The sequence below is a fragment of the Neolamprologus brichardi genome, chromosome 12 (assembly GCF_056152115.1).
Source record: "Neolamprologus brichardi isolate AB-2024 chromosome 12, ASM5615211v1, whole genome shotgun sequence".
Classification (NCBI taxonomy): Eukaryota; Metazoa; Chordata; class Actinopteri; order Cichliformes; family Cichlidae; genus Neolamprologus; species Neolamprologus brichardi.
In genome coordinates this window covers 18,360,929-18,375,308 of record NC_142115.1, presented here as the reverse complement: position 1 = coordinate 18,375,308, position 14,380 = coordinate 18,360,929, and the positions used below count along the sequence as shown (strand labels likewise).

General features: G+C 38.7%; 1 protein-coding gene across 2 annotated transcripts in view; it reads right to left on the bottom strand.

Annotated features, from left to right (window-relative positions):
* Positions 1 to 373: 373 nt before the first annotated feature.
* Positions 374 to 14,380, bottom strand: part of edil3a (EGF like and discoidin domains 3a) — a 126,916-nt gene continuing 112,909 nt past the window's right edge. For both annotated transcript variants that reach the window (XM_006784125.2, XM_006784126.2), the window contains exon 10: positions 374 to 3,334. In XM_006784125.2, the coding sequence (XP_006784188.1) occupies positions 3,185 to 3,334 (150 nt within the window). In that variant the 3' untranslated portion in view covers positions 374 to 3,184. The remainder of the gene's footprint in view (positions 3,335 to 14,380) is intronic.

The following is a 14,380-nucleotide window of genomic DNA, read 5'->3' as shown; positions in this document are numbered from 1 at the left end:
TATTTTCCACATAGGCATTTAGTCTTATCCTTGACATAAGGGGTACTCACTGTATAACTCATTGTATGTGTGTGTCTTTGTGAAATAGCACACATACTGGGAAAAAAGGCTGTTGCGCTGTGGCTATTGAAAGAAGTTTGAAATTGAACTAATTTTGTAACCACAGTGAAACAGCAAAAGACTTATGATGATAAAAAGAAAACACATAAAAAGCAAAGATAACTTTTTCTCTCTGAAATACTTGTGTGCTCCACTGTGTGGATGCTGCGTTCCCAGCCTTTAGAAACGTGGGAAACTCTTTTTTTGAAGCTATTATGTTTCCTACTAAAGTAATATCAATGGCATCAAAGATTAAAAAAACACAAAGCAAACGTATCATTTTCACAGATATGTTTTTATTTGTCAAACTGAAAGAACTTTTTGTTTTGAAGCAATGTCTTTTTTTTTTCACTGTACAGAGTTTTAGATTCTCCTCTGCAGGCTTGAACCTAACTATTATTATGATGGGTACATTTTCTAGATAGTGGGTGACAGTGAGATTGAGGAATTAAGAAATAATATGTGAACAGTTGACACTGAAATACAAAGACATGATGAGTTTCTATTTTTTTCCCCGTTTGGACCCGTGAGATGCTTCAGTTTTACAATGCACAAGACAACTGATGGTGAATACAAAGTAAAGGCTATTAGATCTTTATGATATGCAAGAACACAATGTGCCTGTGGACATCCTTGTTGTACTGTACGCTTCAAATCATCATGCAAAATTCCACAAAGCTTTGCAGCACACCTGCTTTGTCATAAATGCTCACGACAAATTAACTACAAAGACAAACTGGAGCAGATCTTGGAAATACTTGATACTTGTCGATAAAGAATCACAGCGAATATGTAAAATATACAAGAGATACTCGTATACTTATGTGTCCTGTGTTCATGAATCTATGAAGTGTCAATGGAATTACCAGTTCACTCCAAGGACAAAGAAAAAGAAACACATAGGTAATCTACAGCAGTCTTTCGATGTTACTTACACAAATACGTAACACTTAAATAACATCTTAACACACATCCGGTCCATTATAGCATACTGTATCATATCACACTGCCATTTACCAGACCTACACTACTGCCTATGCTTGGTTGTTAGGTAACTTTATTGTTAGGTTTTGTTTTTTAATTTCAGACTTTTTACCTTTTGTCTGGAAGCATTCATGATGTCTTTCTGTACTTTTCATCATTTCACATTGCAGAATTAAGTTAAAAAATAATGTTAGAGGATTTTTATTTTTATTCATTCATGCCATCAAAATATCTGTTAAAGGCTGATGCAGTTATTTCAGTACAGAATTCCTGTAAAATTCTCACTTTCTTTTTCAGAACTAGATTCTGAAAATATAAAATGAAGGGGTTTGTTATGGGCCTGAAAGCTGACAAGGCTGAAGTGAAACATGAAGTATAAAAGCGGAAGTGGCTCCTTTTGGATTTTATTGTTGCACTAGAGAGCTTTGGAAAAACTAGCCAAGAGTGGAAAACTCTTGAGCAATCCAGGTCCGATACAGGCCCACAAGCTCTGACACTACTACAATACCTCAGGGTTTTTTTGCTTCCATTTATTTAACTGGCTAAACATTGCTGTTCATTTACTGCAGATGTAGCCAACAAGAGAAGCCATACAGTAAAAACTGCAAGTCTTTAAATATGTTTAGCAACCTGCAACCATTTGAACATGCGGAGAGCAACAGTGGAAACACATATAAGCATTTTAATATTTTATTCCTATACTTTAATCCAGTATTTTAATAAAAGCTTATTATTCCATTTCCATAATTAATTTACAGCTCTGTTCTGTCACTCTGGTCATTGTAGGCCTGAGATGACGATAGTAATATGAGCAATTTTCCTGTCTTTTGAAAATGAGGAAATTAATTAAAGGTTTTCACATATCAAGTCAAAGAAATTAAGGATATTAAGAAACTGCTTTCAGCATTTGAGTTATGCATATATGGATGATTTCAATAATTGCTTTCACTCATGTGGTATTTTCTTTAAATAATAACACAGAAATCTTCAACTAGGAGGCCAAAAATATGCGCTGTGGGTTAATATGGATAACATCTATCCTGAGCTTTTTTAATTGATTTGACTTAGATCTCCAAGACAACACGAGGACATTAAAAACATGTTGTGAATCTAACAGCTGAGATTGAAAAACCAAACAAAATAAAATAAATACAAAATGGCAAACAAACAATAATAGCAAATAATCTTACATCTAGCAATAATCGAATGTTAAAGAAAATGTGAGCTAACATTTCAACTACATACAACCTTATAAGCCTCAGTGTCAGTGCTGCAGAACCACTTTAAACTGCAGTGCTTGCTTTTTGTCTCACATATCAGTCATCTTTATTAAGCTTTTGCAGTGTGTTGTAATGTTTCAGAACTATTTAAAAATGCACATAAAAAATAGGTCTCTAAATCAAATCCATTTGCTTTCAGGGCTGGAGGTTTTAAATGATTTCTCATAATATATATTTATAGTTCACGCACCATGCAATTTCTTAGTCTTTTACATATAATACAAGAGCTTTAGCAGTGTTTTGATTGATGCGGTAATGCCAGTGTCCATTAGGGAAAAGGCATGGCTTGAGGAGGTGCTGTATTCAAAGTAAAAACACATTTGATGATGAGATAACATGTCATCTACATGATCATTTAGACAGTTTAGTCATGGCATGAAGCTGGTTAATCATGTCCAATGAAGCACAACAGACAGATTTCACACATTTGTTAAAAAGTGACACTGTACAATAGCTTCTATGGCAACAAGTTAAAACCACAGGGAGACTCCCTTTCTGACACCACCCCCAAACCCACCCCTCCCATATATATATTATAGAAGTTCATTCCAAACAGGATGGCAAATCTTGAGAGGAATAAAAAGACAAAGATCACGCTTTAAATAGGAAAAACAAAAGGACAAACAGGGGCAGGGGCAGGTTTTAAATCATTGTACAAAAGAACAAACAGCAACCCATCACAACCAACGCATACTCTTGAAAAATCCATTGGAAATCAATTTCTTTTTACAGGTTGCACAGTTTATTTCTGAAGTACTTTGTGAGACACTCCAGTATGCCAAGGGACAAGGGGCGATGGGCAGAAAGATGAAGGAAAGGGTTTACTCTTCCTCTGTGCATCCGAGTATTTCTACACGCAAAGTGATCCTGCCGTACCACGACCAGGGAAGGATCCGAATGAACCGAGCGTAGATAGGCGGGTCTATCACGTTCTTTCTGTGTGTGTCGTTGTCAAAGTTCCCTTGGAATACCTGGAAAAATGACAACATGAATGGCTGTTAATGGTTGGTTCTTAGAACAGTGAAGTCTTTCTGTGGTTTGGTTGGTTATTTGACTCGATTGTTTCCGCAAAAACAAATCCCCATGGAAAGAATTGAAATGCAATATTCTACCCACATGCTTCAACGTGCGTCATGTGTGAAGACAAAGAGAGAAATCACGCACACATACAACCAAAAGTATTTTCGGTAGGCGGTTGCAAAATGTTCTTGGTGCATTTCTCATTTGATTTCTACAGACCTTGAAGACCTCATGCTTGAACTGCTAATGAATGAAGTGCAGCCAATAAGAATTTCAATCTAAACATGACCAGAAAGAAAACATTCTCACAACTCGGTCCTATTCGTGATAATTTTCTTTTATGCACTATATTTTAACACATCAACAGTTTCCCCCCTGGGGAAGATTGCGCATTGTTAGAGTGGCACAGCTGGAAGTGCCACCTTCATAATTAGTCAAAAACATCAGCTGCTGTTTCTCCTCCTTACTGAATTTTGTTAAGTAACCCACACCTCAGGCTTGTTGGTGTTGTTTTCCTTCAGTTTTGCCACACAGTCTTGAATTTTTCACTTTGGCTTTGGCATAATGTTATTAAAAAAAAAGCCCTGCAGTTTTCTTCAATATTGGCTCCATAAAAGTCATTACATGTTGTGCTAGACAATAACATGCATTCTGATAGATATTAATGAACACGCCTACTCCTCATATAGTCACCATCATTCATACGACAGTGTGCAAAAGTCTCAAACTACCCCTCATTTCTTCTTGTAATTTTTTTTAAAGTGGTCTTTAAAAAAATACACATTTCATTGAATCTAAAATTCCAAAGAGAACATAGTTTCTGCAGCCAGTGGTGCTGGGGATTTTAACATTTACATTGATAGAAACGCAAAGTTTTGGTTACAGTTGTTGATACATCAATAGATCTGCATGTCTCTTTTTGTCTAATTCACATTTTTTTGTTGAGAGATGATTTTTTTTTTTAAAAATGCGCAAAGTGGAGACCATATCACCCTAGTTTTGGGAAAATATAATTTCATAGAGATTCAATGAAAATTAAGAACTTCAAGGTGAACCATAAATAGATCAGTGACTGACCAGCTATTACAAACAACTATAATTGTCACACTGGTATGCATGCTCTGTTGTTAATTATTACAAGCTTTGGTGTGTGTTTAATAGACTGTACAATGAAGTATATTAAGGAGAAATGTATCTACAGGGAGTGCTTCATTGAAGAATATGATCATTTCAATTAAACAGATATGATTATGCCTGCGTAATTGGGATGAAATGGGATTCGGTGTTGTGTGGAATGAAAAAATCAGTGGGCTAAATCCAAGCAGGTGCTAGAAATGGGGCTTCACATCTTTTGAGTAAATACTCATCTAATCCCCTTTCAAATATTCATAGTGGCATTAAGAATTTTGGAAAAAAAAAACAGTTCAGGCTGTGTGATTCAACCAAATATTCACAGACTGTACAGTGTTTTCTAAAACACCAGGCCAGAGAGGAGATTTGAAGATTTAAGTATTAAGCACCAGCTTCGGCTTTGTATAAATGTCCTCTGCACATCCAAATGTCCTCATTAAACATAAGCGCAGAATTGTTTTCTAGTCAATCGGGTAAAATAATCTTATATGACAAGGATGAAAAGCCGATTGTTTTAGGCAAGCCAGTATAACTTTGAATAGGACAAATTATGCATAAAAAAACACGAGGCAAAGTGCTTTCTTGTTCACCGGTATAGTGGCAACATGAGAAAATAACTGTGCAATCAAAGTACACAATATAAATTACACATTCAACACAGAGACCGAATGCGAATCATTGTCATATTAGACATGGGGGAACTGTCGCTTCGAAACCATTATGTATAAAGTCTAAGATTGTCAAGTCAACTGGGAACCGTAACGAGGATCCCAACAGATGCGACTCAAATGCATGACTCACTCTCAGACAGCTTGAATAAGAAGGTCTTTACTTGCAACAAAGTTTGCTACACAGTCCAAATAAATCTGGCTGTATCTCACCCAAAAAAAAAGTGCTGCACAACAGCAGTATCAATAACACAACAGTACAATCTAATGACTACAAGGAGAATGTGAGGAGAAACAGCTGGAATGTGAGACACAAAAACACTGAGTTTAGCTGCCACAGGGGAAAAGCAACACAGGAGAAGAGGGTTACTGGATACAGTTGATACTAACGAGGGCAGGGGGATCTGATCAAATGGGCAGGAAATACGTGAGAGTGAAAATGAAATAAAGAAAATGAGGTAAGTATTGTCAGATCAAAGAAAATTGCAATGGTAACTGTAAATGGCAAATAGACTGGTTCTTATATAGCACTTTTCTACTCTGTCTGAGCACTCAAAGTGCTTTATACAACTAATTCATTCACCCAATCACACCCATTCACACAAGCACTTCTAAGCTTAAGTGCTAAGTATCTAACATTCATACACATTCACACTCAGATGGATGCATCGGAGAGCAACATGGGGTTAGTATCTTGCCCAAGGATATTTGGCATGCAGACTGGAGCAGCCTGGGATTGAACCAACGACCTTCTGGTTAGTGGCTGATCTGCTCTGCCACCTGAGCTACAGCGACCCCGACAACTGTACAATGTAAAAACTCTGAATCTTTTTTTCCCCAAATAGCACAACTTAAAAATTTGATAATCATGACAAACAAATGCAAGAAAAAGAGGACATCCTACAGAACTAAATATGAAAAGTTGAAAAGCTGAAATGTATTTATTGTTCTTTTCTTACATTTCAATAAATACTCAGTTTATCCATCTAAAGCATTTTTTAGAAGTAGTTACTGTCAAAGAAAATGCAACAAAAGGTTTAGGCTACTATTAATTATACATAATTATATAGCATCTGCACTAACAATGTTTAACGAGGTATGCTATTCTTATTTTCATCACCTCAGTTTATTTCTCAGATGCTGCCAGAGGAGCTTTGCATTCAAAGTTCATGCAATACAATGTTGCATGAAAGATACTATGCTGCTCAAATTACAGAGAAAGCTATTGTATAAATCATGGCTTAGAAATATCAGATACTCTCATGACTCACTTGGTATCCATTTACAGATGGACATATAAGACATTATGGTCTGCAATCAATGCACAATGGCGTGACAATCAAACCTCTTATTTCTCTTCCAACCAGGTGCGTTTCGATTAACTCGTCTCTGACTAATTCTTTATTTAGCATGTCTGCCCCTATGGTTTTCATGTTCTGGCTCCTGCGTGAGTTACTCTTACTGGGAACATAAGCTGAAGGTGACAGGTGTACTCTTTCATTACTTTCCTTATTTTTGGGTCACCTTTTCATTCTACATTCTTTTTTATCATTTTCCTCCTTCAGTGAAACCCATTCTCTTCCCCTCTCTTTCTCATCTATATTGTAGCACAGAGCTTAGACTGTAGTCAGACAAGGTTTGTATCTGGTGCAAACAACATCACATGGAATCCTGCTCTCTGTCAGTTTCCCAGTCTTTTCCCTCTCTTTGTTCTGCTGTTTTTGAGTGCTTACAAAAAATAAAAGCATTATATTTTAGGTTTCCTTTTGTATATTGTTCCGTGCTTCAATGTGTAACAGATTTACACAGTTTCTGTCTAATGAGTCAATCACATAAGTCATTTTCCATCTGCATCCGAATTGAATCACTTATTTTGCTTTTTCAGGATGATAATGATCCAAGAGTTGTACAATAACACATTTTTTATGATTCCTCTGGTTTTCAACAAGAAGACTAAACAAGATTAAACATATGTGAATTGTATAGAGCATTTGGAATGAACTTTTCCTGAACTCTATTCCCATCTTGCCTCTCGGTCGTTGCCTTTCAGTTAGGAGAAACAAAAATATACTGTCAGAAAAGAGAGTACGCAACAGCTTAGGGTTGTATTTTGGTACCAGATACATTTATGAAGAAATACTTCACATTCTGGTCTTTGTTAGTGACTGTACAGTCCATAGTCAACACAAGCATCAAGACATCAGACGGACCAACCTTATTACTTAGGAATGAACTTGACTGGCGTAATTTGGTACGTGCTCTTGCATAGAAGTGTCCCATTTATTTCAGGAGGTTTAATGTTACATTTTCTGTGGTATTTGGCAATTATTGTTCATACTGTAGTACAACAAATGTGTTTCACAGAATAAATGCATAAAACCAGTATTAATTGATGAACAGTGCTGATTCTTCAAGAATAACATTTCTAAACCATTCTGTGGGCATTTCTTTCAACTTTTTTAGTATTTGACAACATTATTTCAACCTGAGAAATGTGTCACATGCAGGAGTCTCACTGCGACTTTAGGTGGCACGTTATAAAAGGCAGAAGAGGGAGGCCATAAAGCCAGCAGCTGATCGAAATATGACAGAGATGTTTGCAAGACTGTCCAGGGACATGCCAGGTCGCACACAATGTATATAAATCTACTCTTTGGAACAGGGTATGTGAAGAATCACAATAAAAGGACAAATAATGTGTGGCGGAAAACAAAAAAAAGATGGGGGATGGGAAGGTGTTGAAGATTTCCTCCACATCAACAGGATAATGGCAAACACCCTCCAGTGTTTAAAGTCATTCAGAGACAGGAAAGACATAAAGATGCAATTTTGAATCACTTGGCATAGTTAAACACATCTAAAACTGATGTAAAAGACTGATGCAAACTAAAGGAATGCTGGATCATTTCTCAAGAGCAAGAAAAGGAAGACTCTGAAAAATGTACATCATTAGGTTTGCATACTGTAAACACACATAAAGATTCAGATTTCCAAATTCCAGTTATTTAACAGGTTTTATGATTTTTTTTTCTATGCTGATCAGTTTGTCTAACATAGAAAATTTTGCATAAAAATGTACAAAACTTGCAATTTTACTCCCAGGCCCGGGGAGGGTGCCCGGAGTTGAGCTCTTGGTGGCCAGACCTTAGTTCACTGGGCCTGGCCAGGCACAGCCCGAGAAAGGGAGACAGGCCCACCCTCCTGTAGGTCCACCACCCACAGAAGGCGCTATAAGGGTACGGTGCAGTGTGTGCTGGGCAGCACCCAGGGGTGGACACCCTGGAGGACAACTCCCCGGGTCCCGAGACTAGCGACTGGGGCACTGAACCTCATCTCTCTGGTGGGGAAACAGCCCGAGCTAGTGCGTGAGGCTGAGAGGTACCGATTAGTAGAGATGGACCGATCCGATATTACGTATCGGTATCGGTCCGATACTGACCTAAATTACTGGATCGGATATCGGAGAGAAATAAAAAATGTAATCCGATCCATTAAATATCAAAAAAGCACCTTAAAAAACTTGCGACACGGTGTAACTCGGCTCATAACCGTAGCACGTCAGAGCAGTGTGGTCACGTGATAGAGAGGCTGTGTGTATTTGTAGCCTGCTAGCAAACATTTTATCTCCGAGGAAGTTATCTCAGATAGAAGTAAAGCAAGTGTGTAAGTTCATCTCTGAATGTTTGTAAAGCATTCCCGCGTTAAGCTTAACATCCGATATATAGAGCAACTGCCTCTTCTCTCTTCCTCCCTCTGCTACTTCAATCGTGAAACTGCTTAATGATCAGCTGATCGGCTTTTCTGTCGTGAGTCCGTCTCTCTTGTTTGTTTTTGGCCCACTTTGCACCAGAAAGAGGAAACCAGCGGCTGAACAACAGCAGCACGTTTAAGCTTGATCAGCTGTTGTTAGAATTTATTTAATATTATTTCTACACCAGGATCTTTTTCTACAGCTGACGTAACTGTGCAGGGGCGGATCTAGCAAAGTTTAGCCAGGGGGGCCGATAGGGCATTAACAGGGAAAAGGGGGCACAAAGACATACTTTTCTTTCTTATTCTCATTTAAAATATCTAGCTTTTAATTATTTAATAATTATCTGAATCTTACACCCAAAGTTTTAATCTGATGTAAAATGTATAGAAGTCCATTACTGTATATAGTAACTGTTAAGTCTAATATACCCTAGTAAGCTGTAGTACTTTTTCCTTTGGGAAGGAACCATCTGTGAATTCTGAAATTCTGTTGAAGAAAGATGTTGAATCTATTTAATTATTCTTGAAAAATAATTTATTTCTGTGAATTTTTTTCACCCTGCATCAAATTAAAGTTGATTACATTGATTAAGCATCATGAGGAAGAGGGTGGTTCCCTATTTTCTTTTGCTGGGAGTTTGCAACCCTATTAGTTAGGTTGCCTAATATTTCTGCTAAGTACTCTTTAAAATACCAGAATAGGAAGGATGGTGCAGGTTTAACTTTATTAGATTGATCAGTGTTGCTGATCTATGAAATATTTTGGGTGCAGTGTATTTTTTTTACATACAGGTATAACAGAATAGCTTTAGTGTTGTTGTTGTTTTTTTAACTTGAGTATGAACTTATACAAAAAGCAGCAAGATATTAAAAAAAACATTTTTGTTGATTAAAAAACACACTATATCGGATTCATATCGGTATCGGCAGATATCCAAATTTATGATATCGGTATCGGTATCGGACACAAAAAAGTGGTATCGTGCCATCTCTACCGACTAGATATTTGATCCTTATACAACTGTTGCAAGCGCTTGGTCCGCACAGCCGACAGTATGTTGGACTCTTTGTTACTCATTCTGTTCATAATTTTTATGGACAGACTTTCTAGGCATAGCCAAGTGGCAGAAGACTTCCACTTAGGTGGTCTAAGAATCTCTGCCTTTGCAGATGATGTGCTTTTGTTGGCTTCATCAGGCGGTGGCCTGTCCACCTCATTCGCAACCGAGTGTGAAGCTTTGAGAATGAGAATCAGCACCTCCAAGTCTGAGGCCATGGTTCTCAGGTGGAAAAGGGTTTAGTGCCCACTCCAGTTCATAGACGAGTTCCTGTCCCAAATGGAGTTTAAGTACCTCGGGATCATATTCTAGAGTGAGGGGAGAAGGGAGCGGGAGATCAAACGACAATCCTGCGGTGAGGAGAAACATGATCGTAAAAGCGAAGCTCTTGATTTACTGGTCAATCTACATCCCTACTCTCGCCTATGGTCACGAGCTTTGGGTACTGACCGAAAGAACGACATCGCAGATGCTAACGGCAGAAAAGAACTTTTTCCGAACAGTGGCTGGCCTCTCCCTTAGAGATAAGGTGAGGAGTTCGGAGCAGAGCTTCGACTCCTCCACATTGAAAAGGGCCAGTTGAAGTGGTTAGGGCCCCCTGGGCGCCTCCTGGGTGAGGTGAGGTGAGGTGAGGTAAGGTGTTCTGGACCAGACCCAGGACACGCTGGAGAGATTATATTATATTGTACATATATATATTATATCTCTCTGTCCAAGCTGGACGAGTTGGCCAGCGAGAGGGAGGTCTGGACTTTTCTGCTTGGGCTCCTGCATCTACGACCTGACCCGGATAAACAGAAAAAAATGGATGGATAGATGGATATGATTCCACAGCAAAACAAGGCATTGTTTAAAAAAATAAGCCAGTTTCAAGCATCTTTGGAGTTTTGTTGTTAATAAAAGATTACTAAATATACAATCTGTAATTACTTATTATTACTGCCTTTGTTCTTGCTTTTATCCAGTGACAGCTAAGACGGACTGCAATGACCCTGAATTTAATAAATGGTTAAGAAGATGGGTATTTGGATGGATGGATGGCTGGATGGCTGGATGGACAGATTGATCGATATGCTTTGTACTTGAGTCAGAACAGTGGCAGAACCTGTTATTACTGTAACTGGAATTAGAATCTATTAAGCAGAAAACAAATGACAGTTTTTATTTGTTTTCTAAGGGAAGAAGAAGAAAACTAACTATGCGTAGCTGAGTATAAACAAGCCCAACCTGCCATGCGTGACTTGCAGAAGTGACAGTGACAATAAAGGAGTTGGCAACTGACAGGTGAAGCCAAGTGTTAATAATTGTGCCACGGATAACTGAAACACTTAACAATGTGGCAGTGTTTTATTCTAAACTGTAAGTTTATTTGAACTGCTGCCAAATTCACAAAGCTGTGTTGATAATTCTGAAGAAAAGGAGACACTGAATCAGGTGGTGTTTTTGCATGTATTACTTTTCTCGGAATAGTAAACTTAGTCAAATATGCTGAAGCTAGTTGCATCTACCTTCACACTAAACAAAAACATTATGCAGCAGTGAAGGCATAATGACAAAGAGCACATGTCACTATGTGTGTATTCAGAGTGACACAGCAGCCACAACTGCTCCTAACTATTGATTTTCCTGACAGTCAGGAGCATTATGAGGTGAGGCCCTATGCGACTCTAGAGCTGCAACTCAGCCCATACTACATTATTTAAACCTGCTGCACAGGTCAAGGAATCAGGTCACTCAGATCTCTTTGCTCTCTAACCCCTTGTTGCCCAGAGCCGCCTGCGGTAATACCAGGAAAACTCACATACGTCTTCAGTGAAAGGTCAAAAGCATCATGCGAGCTGAGAAAGAGGCAGTCACGCTGCATCAAACTGAAACGCACACCAAGACCAGTCTTTGAGGGGGTCAGCAATATGTTACCTAGTTATGTGTTTTTGTAATCCTGAGGTGCACAGTGGACCGCAGCTACTAAATACTACTACCATGGGTTCATTTTAGGATGTCGGTATTCAAACCCATCTAGTATTCAGTTACCCTCTGACCTGAATGGAATTGAAGGCTCTGATGACTAATTAACCCAGGTCACCAGAGTAAAACACTATTAAACATAAATCAATTACTTTTGTGCTTGATTGAACCCATCGACGGACTGTTTCAATACTGACACCAATGCAAGAGCGGTGGTGCAGGACAAGGTAACATAGTGACCCAGGTGCGGAAAGGGAATCCAGCTTAGCCGATATGTAGGATTATGGGATGTGTCTCAGTGTAATTATGTTTAAACAATGGACTTTGCTCTTACTTGTCTCAGTTACAAGTGCAGTACAGCGGTATGTGGGATTGGTGTGCAAAGAAAAGGCAAACAGGGCACTCTATAGATTTTGTAGAGGGATACTGTTGTGCGTGCACCGCTGGGCCCTGCTTTGACAACATCGGTATTCTGACAGAGTCTCCTCTCTCAATCTAGATCTAACTGCCTGCAGCCTCTGCCACACAGGAGCTGGAGGGGGGAGCTGAGAAGAATACTTACAAGCCTCTACCACTGTGTTGGAAATAGGCAAACACACACACGGACATACACACACACACACACAAACTTTCACAGTATATCCCTGCCAAGTCAAGCATTGTGGTGTGGCAGGAGGAGCCTCGGGAGTCTAACAGCCAAATGTGTCCTCTAGCATTAATGGCTGCTTCGGCTGACTGAAGGGGGAAAACACCTTGAAGAATCATACATCTGAACAGCCACTTGGCTCCAGCAAGGGACAAACTGATTGACATTTGCTGAAGTCTTGCAAAACACGCCCGCCCTCTAATACAGAGCACACATGCTCGCAGTGACTTAGCTCTTCTCTGAATTATACAGCAATAACAACACAGGAGAGAACAAAATAATGCGGAGCTGAAACTTAGAAACTTAAAAATAAATTTATTATTCTCTTGAGATACAACCAGTATTTTTCCTTCTTTCACGTTCTAACTCAGATGACGCTTAGAAAATATTCATCCCAAGGTATTGAAATTGTCTGAGTATAAATCATGGTGAGCATGCCTGGCCCTTAGCCAAAGATCACCACGGGTGTTATAAACTCCTCAAGCAAAGAATATGACCTGTAGAAATGGAAAATTACTTCCAGGGATCTGCTACTTCACTGGATCCCCAGCAAAGATAAGGGGATAAACTGAGAGCAGATGTTGGTGTCAACAAAGCGCTGCTTTTGATCTATCGTGTATCAGAGACAAACAAAAATGGAAGCTCTTTTGTAAGACTGGAACTCCCCTCGTGGTTGCATGCCTCCATCAGTGGGTCACACTGCAGTTTAAATCAGTGTTTCCATTTTGCTCAGTGATGGGAGTGATTCCTCATTTGAGGTCATGTTTTGCTGTGTATGTACTGTAACAGTGTGTAGTTACAGAGAGGAAAAACAAGTTCAATTCTTCATCTTCTCGGTTTGGCCAATTATTTTGATTTGGAAAGACAACGTGTTGATAGATGCTAATGTTTCAAATATGGATCTTGCTGAAAAGAAGCAGGAAGTTATAATTCTTGAATGCTTCACAAACATCTTCAACCCAGTGGCACAGTTACACAATTTTTTTTTATTGAATGTTACACAGAGGTGATCTTTGACCTGCTGATGCTCCAAGTGAGCAGTAGTGCCAAATTCAAAATAAAATTCTCAAGGTGTTTCAAAAGTATGTTGACAAAAAAGAAAAAGAAAAAAGATAGGACACTACCTCAACTTAATGCCTGCTACAGGCACCGGTAACTTCTTCAAACTGCTGCTGTTTATCCAAGAAAGCCTGAAAATATCTGTGCACAAACTACAGAGTATGACCCGCAGCTGGGCTATGATACAAAGCATGACAGAAAACTAGTAACTAAAGGATGTTAAGCTCGGTGTCGTCTTATTGTACTATTGGTTTAAAAAATCACTTATAGATGTATATACTGGAATACAGATTCTGAATCCAAAAATTCCAGTCTGCCTTCAGATATTAAAGTTCTCATATTATGCCTTGTGAGGTTTTATTTGTCTGTTATACTTTCTTTATTCATGTAAAGAATTCCATGCTGTTCTCTCCCAGGAAACACGGTACTTGTCTTCATCATTAAGTAAGACAATGGCATAATGGCTACTTACCTAGTTCCTTTGGTACATTCTCAAACAAGTGCTTCAACTAAATCCACATGGAGCCAGATGCCATGCAGTCCACTATCAATTCCTCGCTAGAGTAACTTCTGCTAATTCTTACTCGAAAATATCTCAGCTATGAACAAAGCACACCAAATGTTCTGCTGCTGGTTGCAACGGTGAACACAAGAGTTCTCACAGCTTCTGAGCTGTTTTACTTCTGATGGCAATGTTGCAGCAATAATAAGGCAATC